The 20,493-nt window shown below is 31.4% G+C and overlaps 2 protein-coding genes across 2 annotated transcripts; one reads left to right on the plus strand and one right to left on the minus strand.

The window, feature by feature from the left end:
- Positions 1-6,473: 6,473 nt before the first annotated feature.
- On the minus strand, positions 6,474-8,264 carry LOC7454701 (protein kinase PINOID 2). The gene is made up of 2 exons (XM_002322205.4): positions 7,605-8,264; positions 6,474-7,517 (listed from the first exon to the last, which is right to left on the minus strand). Exons 1-2 carry the CDS (start codon positions 8,192-8,194, stop codon positions 6,641-6,643), a joined length of 1,467 nt encoding a protein of 488 aa, XP_002322241.2. The 5' UTR covers positions 8,195-8,264; the 3' UTR covers positions 6,474-6,640.
- A 7,124-nt stretch (positions 8,265-15,388) lies between these two features.
- On the plus strand, positions 15,389-19,836 carry LOC7454702 (cycloeucalenol cycloisomerase). The gene is made up of 8 exons (XM_024585932.2): positions 15,389-15,554; positions 15,648-15,799; positions 16,424-16,507; positions 16,689-16,730; positions 17,713-17,823; positions 17,901-18,092; positions 18,832-18,929; positions 19,388-19,836. Exons 1-8 carry the CDS (start codon positions 15,548-15,550, stop codon positions 19,578-19,580), a joined length of 879 nt encoding a protein of 292 aa, XP_024441700.1. The 5' UTR covers positions 15,389-15,547; the 3' UTR covers positions 19,581-19,836.
- Positions 19,837-20,493: the final 657 nt, after the last annotated feature.

The following is a 20,493-nucleotide window of genomic DNA, read 5'->3' on the forward strand; positions in this document are numbered from 1 at the left end:
GATCAAATTTTATAAGAAAGAAAACCTAAGAAGGACAAAATTGTAAAAAAAAAATAATCTAAACATTATCTCAAACAAAACAAATAACAATAAAAAGAATGAGGACCAAATTTTAAAGTTAAAAAAAATTGAAAGTGGATGAAATTGAAAAAAGAGTTCCGATTTTATAAATTAATCAAAATAAAATAAATAGTAATAAAAGATTGTCTCTGCCAATCCGGAAAATTGTTGGCCACATGAGCCGCCTCACAATAGAGATGAGGCCGAGAAGAAACCAACGCCACCATGGAAAGCGGTGTTTGTTCACCAGACAGCCCTGCACGTGCTACCATGTAAATTGCATGCTTCAACAACTTTTTTCTAATATATATATATATATATATATATATATATATATATATATATATATATATAATTGTCCTTAACCCAACCTAATAATAACAACAACAACTAAAACCCAAGTGAAATGACAACAATGCCCCTAGACATAAGCTATAGAAATTTCCACTTTTAAAGGCATGCAAGTCATTTCATTGTTCTTAAGAAATTAAAAAAAAAACAAAAACAAAAATGACCTTGTATGGAAGTCTTGCCAAATTTTGAATCTAAGGATACAATAATCATTTTACTATGCATTAAAAAGTAAAAAATCTTAATTGTCCCCTTTAAATTTGAAAATGACAAATGTATCCCTATGAGATTGCCGAGTTACACTCAATATGTTCTATTTTTTAGGGCCAAAAGGTACTTTTACTTTCGACATACATAAAGTTAAAAAAAAAAAAACCACTAGTTTTCTCCGTATTTTTCATTTTGATCCCTTATCTTTCAATCTCACCCCCTCTCCTAACAAATTAGCCTAAATTGACTAACAATTTGACCCAACAAGGGCTAAATAAAAAAAAAAACACTATAAACAATGAGTCCATAATGCTTTGTGAGAAGATCCATAGTGCATTTTACACAATAAATTTTCCATCCCTTTTAGATTTTTTTATAATTACTTAATACCTCTAAAAGAGCTAGGAAGTCAACTCACCTCCTCCTTCACTATTCATATGGGAGGTGACCTTTTTTTCACATTTCCTTTTTTTTTTTCATCCTTCATTTTCTAATTTTATTTTTCAAATTTTTCTTATTTTGAATGTCTCTATAAATTGTTTATGTTGATGCTCGATTTTACAAGCATATATTTTTATTATTGTATAATTAAGTAAAAAAAAAGAAGAAACAAAGTTCTTAAATCTAGTGAAATCCATAACAGATTTGAAGGGTTAAGCTGTGAAATTCAGGTCGATTCAATATATTGTCATCTCAATATTAGAAAAAAAAATCATCTTGAAAATCTTTAAAGCCAAACCATATTTTTTATCGATCATTTGGGTTGTCTTGGGACTTGTTAAGTTAATTGGGTCATGTCAGAGTAACTCTTACACGATTTAATTTTAAACTCATGTTAAACAAGAACTTGGATAATGAGATTTCAAGATTAAACCATTGAAGTAGGTTTAATATCAATGTCAAATAATTCACCGTGGCATGGACATATTTGTTACATATATTTATTTATTTTATTTGAGCCGCAGCATAGCGTGATCTTATAAACTAGCATACTCTTGAATAAATTAAAATGTAAGTAGGAGCCAGCACAAAAAAATTTAGAGTACTCAAAGATTAACTACTAATAATTATTTTGTAGGTCCACTTGGAAGATAAAAATGGATGATAAAAGAAAAAATAATAAGAATATTTCTTTATAGATTTTTTCTCTCTCTCTTGTTCCTCTTTTATTCTGTCTCTATCTCTCTTATAGAATAAATATCATAATCCTGGAGTCCTCTAAAATCCCTCATCATCGTCCTCTTGCGCATAGGGGTGAGCAAAAAAACTGATAAACCGAATAAACCGAAAAAACCAGAAAAAAAAAATAACCGAAAAAACCGAACCGAAAAAAAAACCGAATTAACCGATTAAAAAATCATAAAAAAATTCCGGTTCGGTTCGGTTTCGGTTTCCAAAGTTTGAAACCGATTGAACCGAACCGGTTCAACCATTCCAGCATTTAAAAAAAAACCAAGTATAAATAGAAAAAACCCTAGACCTAAAGTGCAGTTGACGCCCCCCTCTCTTTTCTCTACCTCTCATCATCTTCTCACAGCCCCCCTCCCTTTTCCCTTTTTTTCTCCCTTTTTCTCCCTGCCTCTCATCATCTTTTCACATCCCCCCTCCCTTTCCCTTTTATCTCCATGCCTCTCATCTCCCCGTAGCCCCTCCTCCTTTTCTCTCTATCTCTCATCTCATCTCTTTAAGTTCACCCCTGCATCAACATTTACTTTAATCAAACTACATGGGCTGGGCAGATAAAAAAAAATGACTTTTTGATGATTAAAATTCTAACTCCATTTCAAGTTTATCTCTGCAGTCTGCATCTTGTGGGTTTTTGTTTTTTATTATTATTATTATTAAGTTATAATTTGCTTGCAATTTGTGGGCAGATCTGTGTTCTTGAACAACAGAAACCGAGATTTGCTTGTAATTTGTGGGCACTGGACATCGAGATTTGCTTGTAGTTTGTGGGCACTGGGCAGATCTATTTTCGTGAACAACAGAAACTGAGATTTGCTTGGAGTTTGTGGACACTGGGCACCGAGATTTTCTTTTCGGTTTTACCGGTTTTTGAACAACAAAAACTGAACCGAACCAAACCGAAACCAGTCGGTTTGAACCGGTTTCGGTTTTAAAATTTTAAAATTAATAATGTTGGTTTGGTTTATTTTTTTATATAAAAACCGAACCGAACCGAAAATGATCACCCCTACTTGCGCACCTCTTATATCCACCCAGCGGTGGTGAATTTCACATTCAGAAAGACATGACTAATTTGTTTTTTTTCCTTTTTCTGAATAAATCTTTCAATAGGAAAATAAATAAATATCACACTCATCATTCTTCGTCGTACGGAAGAAGAGAAACTGGAAAACATTAGGGCATGGATGTATGGGAAATTGGAAAACTAGAGAACCCGGTCGGTCACTTTCACCATGCATGCTTTTCCCGCCCAAGTGGGCTAAAAAGGGAAGCTCGCGTGCTGGTTCAAGCTGACCACTGGCACAGGCGAGATGGCAAGCTCTTGAAAGCAAATTCCTTTACCACTTTTATAGACTCTATGGCCTTGAGTTTTGACTTAAAACACTCATTCCATGCACACTCCCACACAATACATAATATTTTTAATATCACCTCATCCCAAGATGGGAGGTGGAGATCCCTCCCTTTTCTTTTAAAAAAATGTCATTGCTTTTAATTGCCAATATTTAACTTCTTAATCCCATTTTCACCATGAACTTTTCATCAGGAAAAATTCAATTTGGGTCAATTTGGAAAATGCCAATCATTTAATGTGAGTCATTATTAAAAAAAAAATACTAAAAGGGGAGAAGGTTATATTGTAACCCTAGACTTATTGGTCCCATGGATTGAAATAGTGACATTATTATTTTGTCCTTCTCAACCAAAAAAAATAGCCTTGGTAGTAAGGGTAGCAAGGTAATTTTGATTTTTTCCATAATGAAATGACTAAAATGTCGTTCAAAATAAAAGATATTGAATTGACTTGCAAGTTGCAAGGGTTGTTTAGAATTTTTTTGTTTTAATTAACATAGTAAAATGATTATATTACATTTGAATTCAATTTATCTTAAGCTTGCATCAAGGGGATCTTTGGTCTTAGTGTTGTTGTTTTTTTTTTATTATCAAGTTGGATCAAGGATAATTTGATAATTTAACATATATAAAAATATTATTTAATATTAAAAACTGATGACGCATGTTGTTCACGCAGACGCATGTGGGTATGTCCGAGCTCTTTGGACGACAGGTGCAGTGTCTTTCGGTGGACAAACGCCAGCTTTCGCAGCGACTTATGAATCTTCACAGCAGCCCCTGGGCGGTTCGTGCGACCAACATCCCTTTGGTTTGTCGGCGGTTGCCATTTCTTTTTTCTTATTCTTTGTTCTCTCTTCCTTGATTTCCACACATAGCACTGCAAAATTTCAAAGTAGCTCTTCAATTTATTTTTTTTCCGGATTTGGTCCCTGTTTTTTTTATTACTATTTGTTTAATTTTAAATAATTCATATAATTAGAATCGTCTTTCAATTTCATCGTCTTATGATTTGTTAATCTGTTAGATTTGATCCTCATTCTTTTTATGGATATTTTGTTTTTGATCATTTTCTTAATTGGATTTGTTTTTCAATTATACCCCTCAATGTTTTATTTTATTTTTATGTCAAATTTGATCCTTATTCTTTTAATTGCTATTTGTTTTGTTTTGTTTTAGATCCTTTTTTATTGAAACTTTATTTCTCAATTTCATCCATCGATATTTTATTGATCAAGAATTTGGATTCATATATATTTTTTTTAGTTTGTCTTTTATAGTATAATTTTATCCTCATGCCCCAAATCATGGGTTCTAAAGGTTGATCTAAGTTAATCTAGGTTTTTTTTTAAGATTTTTTTTTAATTGATTTTCTTTATTTCATCCTTCTATGCGGTTATCTTGATCTTATGTGATGGGTCAAGGGTTAATCTAGATTGACTCAAGCCAAGTTTTTTTTATTTGATTTATTCTTTTAATTGATGTCTTTTTTTGTTTCATCCTTAAATATTAAATCGATCATAAATTGAGCTTCTTGATTGAGCTCAGGTCAAAGATTTCACGGATTACAATTTCACCCACCTTAATTTTTTTATTTCCTATTAGATTTGGTCCCAATTTTTTTATTGTTATTTTTTTTATTTTGGAAAATTTCTTAAATTGATAAAAAAAAATTTATATTCCATCCTTCAACATTAAATTGATTGAGAATCGAGCTTCCTGATTAAGCCCGACTCAAGGATTTCATGGGTTGTGAGTTTTGTAGATTAACTCAAGTTTAGGAGGTTCGCCTTGGTTTACTTAGTTTTTCTTTTTCTTTTTTCAAGTTCATATTTTTTTCAATTTCATCCTTTAGAATTTATTCAATTTGAGATTGAGTTTTGTTATTTTTATATATTTTCTTTCTATCAAATTTCTCACTAATTTTGAAAATAACTTGGGTTATCCTGGTTATTTTTATTTGTCATTCTTATGTTGAATTTACTTTGGTAAATTTTTTAAATTTATATTTTTTTTATTTCATCTTTTAACATTGAAAATTAATTATTATTTTTTAGCTCCATCCTTTAAGGTTGAAGTTTTTTTAATATTAGGTTATGGGTTGTAGAGATTGGTTGGCTTTTCTAGTTTGCTAGTTGTTTTTTTGGTTTATTTTTTAATTGACTTTTCATCATTTTACATTGGATTTATTTGGTGCTGGATTTTTTTTTTCTCTTTTTTGTTGGCTTATTCCAATCTTATGACTTGACTTGCATATTTAGCCGATCTCATGACTTGGTTTATATATTTAGCATGTTCACTTAGGTTGGCTGGCATTGGTTATTTTTTTCTTATCTTTTTTTAGTTTTTTTTCATCTCGGTAACCATTTTTTTTCAAGTTCCCATGATTCATTTTTTTTTTAAAATTAGTTCATCTACTGCTGTTATTTTTTTTTAAAAAAAATTATCTAACTAAATTATACCAATTTTTTTGCTCAGCCGGGTCTATGCCCCAAGTTGCATTTTTTTTGTTCCTTTGAAATACACTTGCGTCACCCGAGCATCTTTTTTTAACCAATAAAAAAATATTTCGGCTAATAGCGTAACGCGGGTCCACATATCTAGTGTGGTTACTGAGTGTGTGCTTGACATCGTGGTAGCTTTTGTTGTTATAGTTTTTAAAAAATAGGTTAAAGAAAAACACTTTTGATTATTGTTTTAAAAAATACGTGTTCAGTTAAAATTGTTTTGAGATGAAATTTTACTTATAAAATAAATGAAAAGCAATTTTCCATAAATAAAAAATAAATTATTTTTAACTTTTACAAAACCAAGATTTGAAATGTAAATTATACAGAGAATGAAATGCAAAATATAAGAGCTGTATACTAACCAAACATTTTTTCTCCGAGTAAAAAGTAAAACATAATTACCAAAGACACCTTTGAGCCTCCACTGTAACAACATAATAGATGGAAGATTATGATAAGATCGTAAAAGGAGTAATGGAAGAGAAAGGTACTCAAAGCATCAAACTGATAGTAAAGGCAGTCAATCAATGGAATCGATATTGTACAGAAACATGCGTAGAAATAGCAGTCAAAAAGCTGATAAAAAAAAAATGGCCATGTTTTTATCCTTACTTTAATTAATTAAATTATATTTACCATCATTGTGAGGAAGAAGTGCAATTATTATCGCCATATGGGTTTCTGGACTTGTCATGAGAATCACACTGGAACAATTATGAGATCCTCTTCTTTTACACGCAAGCAAAGACATTATGTAGTGGCATTTACGAAGAGAGAAAGTGATCGACACAAAAGCAAGTGTCGCAGAACAAATTCATGGATTCAAAGGTTTTACTACATTAATTATATTTAGAAGGGCTACTACTAATAAAGTGTCTCATTCCTAACAAATACGCAGGAAATAATTTCCTTGGCTTGCTGTTATACATTGATAATTTTGGTTTTAATCTACAATTTGAAGCTGGAACTTAGAAGTATTCAAAATGACTAGGGATCTGATATGGTTCTTGTCTCTCTTTCTTGCTCAACATTGGTATGTGAGCTCTACTCCTGAACCTGCAAAGATCACTAGGAGACTCTGGTGGCTTGATTGACCTGATCAAAGCCCAGTTCACACCTTTGAAGAACTCGTGCCTCTTGATTTCAACAGACCCCTTTAAGCTCCCAATTCTCCTTTTGGGATTCTTCACTAGAAGCTTGCCTACAAGGTCTTGAAGTTTCACCATCTCTTCAAATTCTTTGCTGCTATTTACACCTATTCTTGGAAAGGTTAAGGGCTGTTTAAGTATGTTAATCAAGGTTTTTTCGTTGTTTTCACCTTTGAAGGGTGTTCTCCCATATAACATCTCGTACAAGAACACCCCAAGAGTCCACCAATCCACCGCACTTCCATGGCCCTGCCCTGATATCACCTCTGGTGCTAAGTACTCGTGGGTCCCGACAAAGGACTTTGATCTAGCACTGATGGGCTCGGCTACCAATTCTGTTTCAACTTCTTCGTCATAACCCTGGCCATCAATTTGTTCTGTAATTGTAGTTGTGATTCTAGGTTTCCTTTTCTTGTTGGAAGATGAGAAACAAGATAGGACAGGGTGTATAGGTGTAGCGCAAAAGGTTAAGGGTGCGAAACTAGTGGTTTCATTCTTGTGACGAACAATGGCTTCCAAGCTGGGTTTAGACCTTAAAAGCTTTGGGACAACATCACATTTGAAAGAAAGATCAAAATCTGAAAGCATAATGTGACCGTCTTCTCTGACAAGAACATTCTCCGGTTTAAGATCTCTGTAAACAATTCCCATCATGTGTAGATATTCCAGGGCCAGGAGAGTCTCGGCAGCATAAAACCTGTAGATGATAATCATAATCATAGTCAGGACAACAGGCTACATTAAGGAAAAATGAGAAAGAAAAACCTGAAAAATTACTACTTACTTAGCAGATGAGATGCTAAAGCGCTTCCATGGCTGGCGTTGTCTTGCAGCATACAAATCTCCACCAGGACAGTACTCAGTAACCAAGCAAGAGTAATGAGAAGCCTCAAACTCTGCATAAAGAGTAGGCAAAAAAGGATGATCAAGCATACCCAGAATTTCTTTCTCCATCTCAGCTCTCTGCAGCTTGTTCCTTATAGCAAGTGCCTCTTTATCCACCACTTTCATGGCATAAAAGCACTGTGGCAAACCCACCACAGGGTTCCTTATCTGGCAAAGATAGACATTGCCTATATCTCCACTGCCTAAACGGCGTAGGAGACGAAAATGGTCGAGACCAACTCGGCCTGTTGCTCTTTGTAGCCGCTTTATGGCCTGCCATGCGGCTTGGTTAGCCTTGTGTGGCTTCATGCGGGCAGTGCTGCAGATTGAAGCACTATCAGCTACAGATGAAGAAATAGAGATAGAACTTCGACGGCTACCGAAGCTGAGGTTGCTCATCCAGCTCCGGCTAGAGTCAGGTACAGTGGTGGAGGAGGAGCTGCTATCATAGTCGGGGAGGGACTCATCTCTAGTCGCTTTGGTAGTCATTGTTTGTTGGTGAAGAAAATACTTTTGGTGATGCAGGAAGCAGCACTTCCTTCAATATATATAGCTGTATAAAAAAGCAAGAGGCAGGTACACAAAGCACCCGTGCCTTTTTTGATTACCACCTCTAGTCATCAAAGAGTAGGTGAAATCCTGGTTTGATCTCAGAAAAAGAAAGCAAGATGACTTTACCTTAATTTCGAACTAGTAAATAGGTCTCGACAACTCTAACTTTTGAGTGGCCAAATAAAAGGAAATAAAAGTAATGCCTTTTTTCCCTCTTCTTTTTGTTTTTTTTTAGAAAATTAGAAATTTATGAAAGAATATATATTATAATGTCATGAAAATATAGGCATAGAAAAAATAGTTTTATGAAAATCACTTTATAAATTTTCATGTATTTATTTATTATTAGAAAAGTTGATTAATAAAAAAAAATTTAGTTAAAGAAAAAACCTAATGTTAAAGGTAGTGTTTGAGAGTGGGGTAGTAGTTACTTTTCAAAATATTTTTCGCTCGAAAATGCATGAAAATAATATTTTTTTAAAAAAATTTATTTTTGACATCAACACATAAAATAATTAAAAATACTAAAAAATAATTTTAAATAAATTGTTCTTTTTTAATCACAAAACATGATTTCAACCGCAAAAACAAATAACCCCGAAATATAAATAAAAAAACATGTTATTTTTTCAATGATGTATAATATGTGAGGAGGAACAATAATTTCTCCTCCTCAATTAGTTCTTATCTTATTAACTAGTTAGTATTTTCATTTTAGTGATTTAACTATTTTTTTTAATTAATATGGGTGTCCGGACCAGCTTGCGTGCACCTCAACTAATCCCACGAGCCCTGAAGTTAACGATCATGTAAGCCTTCAATGACTATTATATATTAGCAATCACAGGGTTTGAACCTGAAACCATAAGAAAAATAAATCTCTTAATCCCAAACTCTTACTATTTATCACCTACTAGATGGTTTAACTATTGTCATTGTTGGTGATATATTACGGGTTTCTATTTTAATCTATCAATACATTGAAGGAGTATATGGAAAAAAATGATAGTATTTTTTTAATTTTTTTTAATCTAAAAATGAAAATGTAGTGTGTCTGCATAATCTATTTTACTTTATTTTCATAGAAAGTTCGATCAAGTACATGAAGGATAAATTATTTTTATGATAAAATAGAGAACAACATGTCTTTGGCATGAAAAATATTTTTTTTCTTTCAAGAAACTGTCGAAATACCATTGTCTTAGGCAAATAGTTTTTCCTTATGATTTTTTGCAAAACTTGTCTTCAATTAAAACTCTCTTTTTATGTATTTATGTTTTTTTTTTTATAAAAACACATTTTCTTATTCATAAACTTGTCTTCAATTAAAATTTAATATCCACCATTTGAGAATGCGATGCAAACCGCGTTCCACAAAAATTTAATTTTTGTTTTTGCTAAAAAAAATTTTGTATGTTTTAAATCGTTTTGATGCATTAATCTCAAAAATAATTTTTAAAAAATAAAAAAAACATCATTTTGATGCATTTTGGCACGAAAAATATCAAGATTCAAGATTTTTTTAACTCTCGAAACTCATATCTCAATTAGTTTTCATCTAAAATTGAAAATAAAAATAAAACTTTAGAACCCTCCATATTCACATTTCCAATCCCAAAAATATACTCTAATCAATCTAAAAATTTAAAATCAAAACATACCTAATTTTGAATTTCAATCTTTTTTTTAATAAGATTTAAGACCTAAACCAGCTCTATTAAACTTTTATATTCAAGAAGTATTCAATGACAATTTTTTGGTTTCAATATGATTGATTGAGAGCATTCTCTCCTCCATCCCATTTTAATGCCTCTAAACTAAAATATAAAAAAAATAAAGTTTTATGATTAAAATATAAATTTTAAAAACTAAAGGGATAATAGGAGAAGAAAAAAAAGCACTCTCATAAAATGAGAAATGAATAGTCAATGAACAATGTATTGTGTGTGGATGTACAATTTGGTGCAGATTAAAAAACTATTCTATTTTAGTTTTTTTTATTTTCATATATATATATATATATGAAAATTCTTGGTTTTCTAGTAATGTCAATGAATATAATTTTTTTAAAAAAATAAAATATAATTTTAAAATAAAAAATATTTTAAAAAACATTTTTTTTTATAATAACAAGATATAAAACAATCAACAAGACACATGTGAGAAATGACAAAAGAAAACCCATCAACAAGAACACGAGATGATTTTGAGTCTTTGACTTGCATAATTCATTAAAAAAAACATGTTTTTTTTTTTTAATCATTTTCTCCCTTCCTTTTATTGCCCCACTTTCCTCTTTGCAAAATCTTATCGTTTTCACTTTTCGTTGCTATTTCAGGCAGCAAACCTTATAAATTATTTTTTTAAATGTGAGTTTCTCAATCAGTTTGATTTTACATGTTCTAAAATTAATAATTATGTAAACTTTTAATAATTATAAAAAAAATTAAATTTATAATTATTAAAAAATAAATTTAAAATTTAACCGGTTAAACACTTAAATTTTACTCATCCGTTCAGCGGCAAATATATAGGAAAGCTCAAAGCTCCATCAGTTGCCCCTTGCATCGTCGCCCACTCTATCAGCACACACCTCTTTAAAAGAAAAGATTCCATCAGCAGAACACTTCTATATATCTCCTTGAAAAAAACATAGACAATAATTTTATTAATATCAAATCATACCAAAAAAAAAATACTCTGTTAAAAAAAAGACGTAATAAAAATTTCACTAACAAACAGGGATTTACTAAATTAGGACTTCTCTTCCAAAAAAAACACATAACCAAACAAATCTCTTGCTATCATGGATACCATACCTCATTGATGAAAATTCGTGGTCTCCTAATAATGTCAACGAATATAAATTCCTTTTAAAAAAACAAGATAAAATCTCAAAATTCTTATTTTAATGACCATATTTCTCAAATATTGTGACATAAAACTCAAAGAGAGAATTATATTTAGAAATTAGATCTAAAAAGATCAAGCTATATTATAGTAGAAAATATACAAATGAACGAGAAAAATCTCATCCATAGAAACAAAAATAAAAATCAACCATGAGGAGTGTAGTTCAATTGGTCAGACTCTAAGTTTGCTCTATAGAGATTACCAGTTTGAGTTCCACAAACTTCAGGGTCACTAGAGACTTATATTGGTTGTTAACTACAGGGCCCGTTGGATTAGTCGAGGTACGCGCAAGCTGACCCAGACACCCACGTTAATAAAAAAAATCAATAAAACAAAGGGTTGTGGCCGGCTAAAATTAGCTAACGTCCCCTCAAAGGATAACTCAACTGATTAGGTTTTGGTTTTGCTCCTCAATGATCACGAGTTCAAGTCTATTCAGGATCACTAGAGGTTTATATAATCGTTAATTTTAGACCCATAAAATTAATTAAAATAAATACAAACTAACTTAAACACATACATTAATAATAATAAAAAAAAAATAGCTAACATCCGCTCAAATTGAGGTTTAAGGTAGTAGTTTTTGCGAGGAAGAGAGAGAGAATACAAGAAAAAAAAGTTGTTATTCCAAATCTATAATTAAATACTATCACTATTTTATTCCGCAACACTTTTCAGTGCTTCTGAACATTTTTTTCTGTCCCATTAGAGATACGCAAATCTCATGCATCCCATGTCGAGCAAGGAAACATGGAGCGGATTGTAAACTCTTCCTTGGTTTGGTGCAGAATGCAGCGAAGACAGTGGGGAATCACTGCAGGATTGCTCAGCACTGCCCTGCTTACAGATCAAAACATTAATTAATATATATTGTTCTACGACAAAGCACTGGATCACATAAATTTCAAAAACTGTACACTTCCATAAATTTAACTAGTAACATCACGATGACATTGCTATTACGTTACAATTACAATTATATTCGAATTACAAGAAAAACTAAAAAAGATGTTGGTTTCACTGTAGATCCACTCCTAGAAAATTGATACATAGTATGGAAAATTTTCCAAACAAATTCAGCTACCCCAAACCGCCAACGTCCACCTACATTTATTAATAGCATTAACATTCCTGAACTCTTGGTTTAATTTCCTGTGAAGCCTCGCTATAAGCCTATAACAAGTAAATAAACCTATTTTTTTGTAATTTATTTATATTTTAGGTTAATTTATTGAAATGTATTTTTGTAGTATTTATAGTTTGCTTGTGTTAGAGAATAAAAGCTTTCACCTGATGAGGTGTTTTAGAGAATAATATAAATCATATTTTGGGACCTCACCCAATAGGAAATATAAATCCAAGATATGATTTATATTATTCTCTAGCACACCCCCTCAGGTGAAAGCCCTTTGAGCTTGAAACTTGCACAGACTCACATTACCTTGTGCTTAATTTTTTATTAAATAAATGGGGATGGTGAGATTCGAACTCGTGACCGCTTGGTCATCAAAGCACTAAGTGTTTGTTCGAGAGTGTGGTTGCAGTTGCTTTTCGTGCCGAAATGCATCAAAATGATGTTTTTTTATTTTTTAAAAATTATTTTTGTAATCAGCACATCAAAACAATCCAAAACACATAAAAAAATTAATTTTTAACCAAAAAAATGAATTTTTGGGGAACACTGTTTGCACCGCATTCCCAAACGCTCTAGAAATTGTGGTAATAATTTTTTTTAATTGTTTTTTATTTAGAAATATATAAAAATTATATTTTTTTATTTTTAAAATATTATTTTTCACATTAATATATTAAAATTATCTAAAAATACCATAAAAATAAATTTAAAATAAATTCAAAAAATCACAATACATAATCTCAGCAACAAAAACAAACATTCTCTTAGTTATACAAGACCGTGATCCAACACAGCTGCGTTTATCTTTCGAGAAATGAAGACAAGGAATCTATCACAATTGTATTTGCTCCATTCTGTAGTCCTATTCTCTTATAGAGAATGGGTCTCTTTCTTGTCTCCATATCCAATATATCAAGGGTATAATAATCAATCAAAATTTTTATGAATTTTTTGCTTTTATATATTGTTATGAATAATAGTCTTTTTTTTAAAAAAAAATACCAATAATTGGATGAATCTCTCATGCATTCAATAAGTCATTTTTATTAAAAAGAAAATTGGATTTTTGAATTTGATTCAATATTCTCATATTATTAGAGTGATTTCGGTATGTTTTTGATGTTTAAAATGATTTCTAAAGTTTTTTTTAATGATTCTAAGATGTTTTTGAATCAAATCGACAAGAAAATGGGTATCAGAGCTAAAACAGCGCTCTCGAGTTTCCAGCTATTAATTTCCAAATTTTAACAACTTTTTTTTAATATGAGTGTCCGGGCTAACTTGTATGCACATCGACTAATTCCACTGGTCTTGAAATTAACAATCATGTAAGTCTCTAATGACCATTTTATTAGCAATCATAAATCTCAAACCTGAGATTGCAAAAAAAACAAACATCTTAATTTTAAATTTTAATAAGGAAGGTTTTCACCTTTTTATATGTTATTGGGCTTCGCCTCGCAAGCCTAGGGCATTGTTCGTTAACTTTAATTGTTATATATATACTTTTTTTTTTCTTCATAGTTTTTATTTTTTTATTTTTCATATAGTATAAAAAAAGATAATTATGTTTTTAGTTTTGATTTTTTGATTTATTTATTAAAAATTAATATAGAAAACAATCATAATAATTCTTCATGCAACCTCACAAAAAATAATGATTGATTACCATTTTTTTACAATAATAGAGGTTTGATGGTCGATGATTAATTAATATAAGAACCATAGTTTTCAAGGATTTAATGACAATAACACCGAAACATAGTTGATAGAGCATCAACTTGTTCTTTTAAAAAGTCAACTGAATATATATTAACATCAAGAATAAAAACAATTCTACATAATAACAAAGATTTTATGGTTAATAATTTATCATCTTTAAATGTATATTACTTTTGATTAATTATTCCTTGCTTCAAAATCGATCATGGTTCTTCAACAAATCAACACATAAAAAATGTGATTTTTATTTCTTTTCATGTAGTTGTTAAAAAAAATCTTTCCAAGTAACATTAACACATCAAATAATTCTTCACTTAATCTTTTATTTTCCTATATTAATCTATATTAGATTTTTAATAATGAAAAATAATATTTAGAATTACTTTTTTATATATATAGGGTATCTCGAGTCAGCTAGCATGCACCGAACTAAGTCCCTATACTCCGAACAAGGGTTGGGAAACATGATTTACACCCTATGATCCATGACCATCAGTATTAGGATGTGTTTGTTTTTGTAGTATAAACATTATTTTATATAATTTTGAATTTTTTTACTTGAAACTGATTTTTTCAGTGTTTTTGAATTGTTTTAATAAGCTAATATAAAAAATAATTTAAAAAATAAAAAAAATTATTTTCATTCATTCTCTAACAAAAAATATTTTAAAAATTAATTATTATCACATATTTAAACATTATCTTAATAGATAGAAAAAGTCAAGCTGAAGACCACGTATGACTATTGGTCCACTTTTATTTTACCAAGCAACTCATTAATGATTAATATTTAGAATTACGTTGATGAAGAATTTAAAAAAAAGAGAAACTATCAAATAAAGAATAATAGAGTTTTTTTTAATCAATAGCTCTGACTCATTTATTAAGATTAAGCACAGTTCCAGTATAGATTGTTCAGGCGTCTTTTCATTGTCGATCTTTACCTTTTTTTCAATTATTTAATTTGATTTTTAGGTGATATAAATAATTGATTTCATGTTTACACTTTTTATTTATCAAAATTAAACATATTTATCCAATAAATTTAAACTCAAAAATAAAAATATGCATGATGTTAAATATTACCATAAAAAAATTATATTACAAAATTTTATTCAACTAAATCTTTGAAATTAGTTAAAATATTAAAATAGATTTTATAAACTTCTACAGTAGATATGAAATAGCTTATTTGAAATTGTAATAATAGTGATATTTAAAGTATTTTTTATTTAAAAAAATAATTTTTTAAAAAATAATTTTTAATAATAATATATCAAAACGAATTAAAATATAAAAAATATTTTATTTTAAAAAAAATCAAAATTTTTGAAAAACTCTTATTCTATATTTCGTATTACGTCACTTAAAAAATAGTGTGAACATGGCGGAAGGAAGCAAAATCCAATCTGGCAGTATCAGTGAATAAAGTGCAATCCCTTCACTCTTAGAGTCCACCCTCAAGAACCCAGATCGCAGAGCACGAAAATCGCCAATAGTTTTAGACCCAGGTTCAAAAAATGGGCGGTAAGTCCGAAGAATCCTCTTCAAGCTTCATTTCTTTTGTAACGATTGTAATTGTGTTGTCACTGATTGAAATTGTTATTTGTCTATACACAGGTAAAGAATCATCAGATAGTTCTAGTTCTAGTCCCAGTTTATGGTTGGCTCCAGACCCTAGTAAAAGATGGGGAGAGATTTTCTTTCTTTGTTATACTCCTTTTTGGCTCACTCTTTGTTTGGGAATTGTGATTCCTTGCAAGCTGTACGAGGTAATCAATTTAGCTCCTCTTGTTCTGCTCCTGGATCTTGAGAGAATTATAGGAAATTGCGGTTTAAGACAGTTTTAAGCAAGGCTACTGCTGTTTAAGTGATGGGCTCTTAACTGAGTTGTTGGTGATGAGAAAACTGAAGTAAAAAGTTTTGAATTGATCGGAGATGAGTGTTAGTAGTTGGGTTTATGTTAATTTTTCATGAAATGAGAAAAATAAGCTACTTTGGACACAATTGTGTAGGCTCCAGAATAGGATCTGTACTTTAGTTTTTGAAAGGTTTTACAAGATTAGATTTTGATTATAGCTGAGTAGTCAGTACAACTTCTGATACATTTTGAGAGTTTTTTTTATTGATCTCAATCAAATTTTGCATATATAATATAATTGAATCTGCGTAGGTGAAGCCAATTTGTCTGCTTTGAAGCTTAATTTAGTTTAGTTGAGCTGAGCTGAGCTGAGCTGAGCTTAATCAGATTTTGCATAAGCTTGACTAGTTTGGTGATGGATTTTTCATTTTTTTTCTCCTTTTGATCATTCTCACTTTGATGCACAAATAAGCTTACGATCCACAACCCAGTTGAAGTAACATTATTGTAAAAGTATAGTTGTTGTTACTGGCAGAGCTTTACAGAATTGGAATACTTGCTCCTGGGTTTGATCTCAGCTGTTCCTTCTTTCTTGATACCAATGATGTTTGTCGGTAAGGTAAATTTCTTAAGTATATTACTTCCATTATTGTATCTTTTCCTTCCTTCAAATGTTTTTATAATCCTGTCTGAAGGTTTCATGTATTTTATTCATCTTTTTTCTTTCTTTTTGCATCTCCATTCTGTACCATTGGTTTTTCTTTTTCAAAAAATAATATAGATTTAGAGCGCTTTTGCAGGCTGATAGCAAATTGTGTTGGAAGGACTGTTATTGGGTCAAGGTAAGTGCTCACTATAACGTTTCAATTATGATTATCAAATATGAAACCTGATATCTTGGTTCTTAATTTATTTTATAATGCTTCTTTCTCTCTGTTTTTTTCTTCATTTATAATTGTTCTGAAAAAGTATGTTACTCCTACTTTTATCCAATTTCTTTGGATATTCCTAACACCCCCCCACCACTTCTTCCAATTTCTATCTATTTCAGAAAAAGTCCTTTTTTTCATTTTTTTTCTGCATCCCCATTCCGTGGATATCTCTAACCCCTCCACTACTTTCTGTTGAATTTCATCTGTTTATGCAGATTTTGTTTAGCTTCTTCCTGTTAATTAGGCTATGTATACTCTAATCACTCTCTCTGAACTTGTAGAATGGCATTCTAGTGTTAACCTTCACCTGTCTTTTGGTGAGATAGCCTGTTGTAGTTGGTGAATAAAATACTGTGAGGTTTCACCTTCTAGATTGTAGGGCATTGTGAATTCAAACTTCATTAGTTTCCCCCATAAAGCTGAATGGGATTTGAAGTCCCTTGCAACCTTGAGGATGAATTTTTTAATGTGATTCTATGTTTGGTTAATAATATGGTTTGAGGGCAGATTCTAAAACATGAATACTGACTAGAGATTGTTTGAGCTGTTAATATGTTGTATAACATTTCGTGGGGAGGTATCCATTGACAATTGATGGTATATATCTACAGTTTTGTTGTAACATTTTCCTCCATTCTCTTTGCTTTTGAATATGCTGGTGAAAGTTTCACCAGCTTTACAACATGCATGGAAATCTGTTGATGGATGTGAACTTTTAGCTTCCCGCCCTCGTAGACATATTTGTCTTGGACTCTACCTTTATGTTCTCGTTACATTTCAAATGTTGGCCATCACAGAAATCCAGTTTTATTTGTATCTGATTTTTATAAAGTTTGACTTGAAAGGAGGTTCAAGGTTCTTAGCCTAAACTCTAAACTTGATGTTTTGACAGGCCAGTCTATGGATAATCATTTTTAGCTATGTTGGAAATTACTTCTGGACCCACTATTTTTTCACAGTTTTGGGAGCTTCTTATACATTTCCATCTTGGAAGATGAATAATGTAAGCCACAAAGCAAAAAGTTCTTATTGATCCACTTACTGTACAATCTGCTGACTTTCATCTGTTATTCTCTGTAGGTACCACATACAACCTTCCTTCTGACACATGTTTGCTTCCTGTTTTATCACGTCACCTCAAACATGACAATTCGCAGACTACGGCATGCGGTTGCTGACTTGCCAGATTATCTTCGATGGGCTGCTGAGGGTGCATGGATTTTGGCTCTTTCATACTTCATAGCATACCTGGAGACTTTAGCTGTTTCTAATGTGGGTGGTAAAACGATTCCGTGTCTATTGTTATTTTCAGTATGTTTGTTTAACCATGCATAAATCCGGCTAATGAACGTTTAAGGCAAGATAAAGTGGCACTGTCGGCTTTAAATTGTTGAATATTCAGGATTGTCTTTCTTAATCATATCATGGTACTTTCAATGGGGCCTTCTTCAATGCTATTCAGAAGCTAGTTCAACATTAGGTAGCCTCTAGTTCAGCTTTAAGAAGCCATTATGTTCCCAAGTGAAAATTTTGGTTCTGATGAGTTTGTGGCAGTTCATAACTTAGATGCCTGCTCCACTGAGGCCCTTCCTAGTTGTCTTTGGAAGCTGACTCCAATTTGAATGGTATTAAGTCAAATCTGCTATCTGTTCATAAGCAGATGTTTTGGTTCTGAGTGGTTTTGTGACATTTCAAAACTTTAGATGCTGTATCATTACATTATCAGACTCCATGATGTGTGAACTGGGCCTATAAAAAGCTAATGGTATAATTTACAGGAAAAGCTGATGATTTCAACTGTCATACTCATACCTTAGCTTCATCTACAAGGTTGTAACTTGTAATTCACATTTGTGCAATTCCGTCTCACAATCCTTTTTGTGCTGCAGAATTCATGACATTTTTTTATGTTACTGTCAATTGATTGCTAATGTTGCAGTCGTGGCATAGCAACTGGTTACTAGTTTGTGAATTAAAGTGGTGATAATGATGTGTTTTTGGAAATGTGCAGTTCCCTTACTATGAGTTTGTGGACCGGGCTTCAATGTACAAAGTAGGTTCCTTGTTTTATGCCATCTACTTCTTTGTAAGCTTCCCAATGTTTCTGAGGTAAGCAGCCAACCTTCAGTTAGTTTTGGTTATTTGTGTTGGTCTACAAATTATATTTATTTTGTGGTATATGCTTGATAATGGTTAATGCAAACATGCTAATCATGCAGTAATTGTTTTCTGTTGAGTGATATTTCACATATTGATATGCTTCAGCTCACAGTGCATTTTGTAAACTACTCTTACATTGTGCTTGTATGTAAGCACTATCATGTTCTTGTGACTCATTTGTGATGTATTTATTGTTTTAGAAAATGGCAATGCATTGTTTCTTTCAAACACTCATCTTATCTGAAAAACAAGATGATTAAAGAACATCAGATTAGAAGAATCATAGAATATGAGATAATTGAAGTGATTTTATAAATGTGGTTGGATCAAAAGAATCATTACGGCTTCTAGTTTTCTCCCACGCTGAAGATCTTTAACTCTTGTATGGGGAATTGAATGATCTACAGGATTGATGAGAAACCTGGTGATCTATGGGAGTTACCAAGAGTGGCTGTTGATTCCCTGGGTGCTGCAATGTTGGTTACAATAATACTTGACTTGTGGCGAATCTTTTTGGGGCCTATTGTTCCACTTCCAGTAACAAAACAATGCCTTCAACAGGGACTACCCTGGTTTCCTGGACATGCCACTCAGACATAACAAACTACATGGAAACCCGGTGACGGTAGCCACAGAGGCAACTCCTAAACATGGAATTTCTTGTACTTGATGTTGTAACATTAGCTGTACTTTATATCATGCCAGTGTTTCGCTTCCATTTTATGGACATCTAAGCAGAAGCATAAACCAAAGACTGAAAGGGTACATTTTGTAATTCATGATATCGCCTGTGAACCTGGGTGGCAACTTGTTTGTTAGGTCCTGACAAAGAAAGAGTTCTTCTGTTTTGCGAAAATCTCTGCGCCCCTTCTTTTTGGGGGTTCGTTCTTTCTGATCTTTGATTGTGAGAAGGGATTGGCTTAAGGTAAGAAATAAACACGAAAATGGCTGAACTATATTCGATTATGTTTATAGGTATCATCAGACACTAGCTGTTCCCCTGTCGTCAAAATAGGAAACGTTTTGTAGCCCGTGTTTTTTTGTGGGATCGAGCGTGTTGTGTTAAACACACGAGTGCAGTCCTCGAAAAACATCGTGGTGATGTCTGTCATCCTTTACTCCCTAGTTGTTTCAATGTTTGCTTCTGTTGATTTAAGAAGGGGAAGTGTGTTTTTTGTAGCTGTGGTTTAAAAAAAAAAAACAAGTTAAAAAAAAGTATGTTAGTTGAATTTATGTGTTTGATAAAAATTGTGGTTGAAATTTATGTCTAGTTGTGTTTGGAAATGCAGCTGTGATTATTTTTTAAAGTGTTTTTTACTTGTAAATATATCAAAATAATTTTTTTTTAATTTTTTAAAAATTATTTTTGATATCAACGTATCAAAATAATATGAAAATATAAAAAATATTAATTTGAAGTAAAGAAAAAAAAAATAAATTTAATTTTTTTAAAAAATATTTTTGAAATGCAAAAATAAATAGAGTTTTATGAAATTTAATTAAAAAAATATGT

Source organism: Populus trichocarpa, chromosome 15 (assembly GCF_000002775.5).
Source record: "Populus trichocarpa isolate Nisqually-1 chromosome 15, P.trichocarpa_v4.1, whole genome shotgun sequence".
Classification (NCBI taxonomy): domain Eukaryota; kingdom Viridiplantae; phylum Streptophyta; class Magnoliopsida; order Malpighiales; family Salicaceae; genus Populus; species Populus trichocarpa.

Bases quoted from the DNA above. Each gene is read 5' to 3' on its own strand.
- LOC7454702 (XM_024585932.2), top strand. The intron at 15,800-16,423 runs GTAATCAATTTA...TGTTACTGGCAG, and splicing joins TTCCTTGCAAGCTGTACGAG to AGCTTTACAGAATTGGAATA. The intron at 16,731-17,712 runs GTAAGTGCTCAC...ATGTTTTGACAG, and splicing joins AGGACTGTTATTGGGTCAAG to GCCAGTCTATGGATAATCAT.
- LOC7454701 (XM_002322205.4), bottom strand. From the start codon at position 8,194: ATGACTACCAAAGCGACTAGAGATGAGTCCCTCCCCGACTATGATAGC. The intron at 7,518-7,604 runs GTAAGTAGTAAT...TATCATCTACAG, and splicing joins TTTAGCATCTCATCTGCTAA to GTTTTATGCTGCCGAGACTC.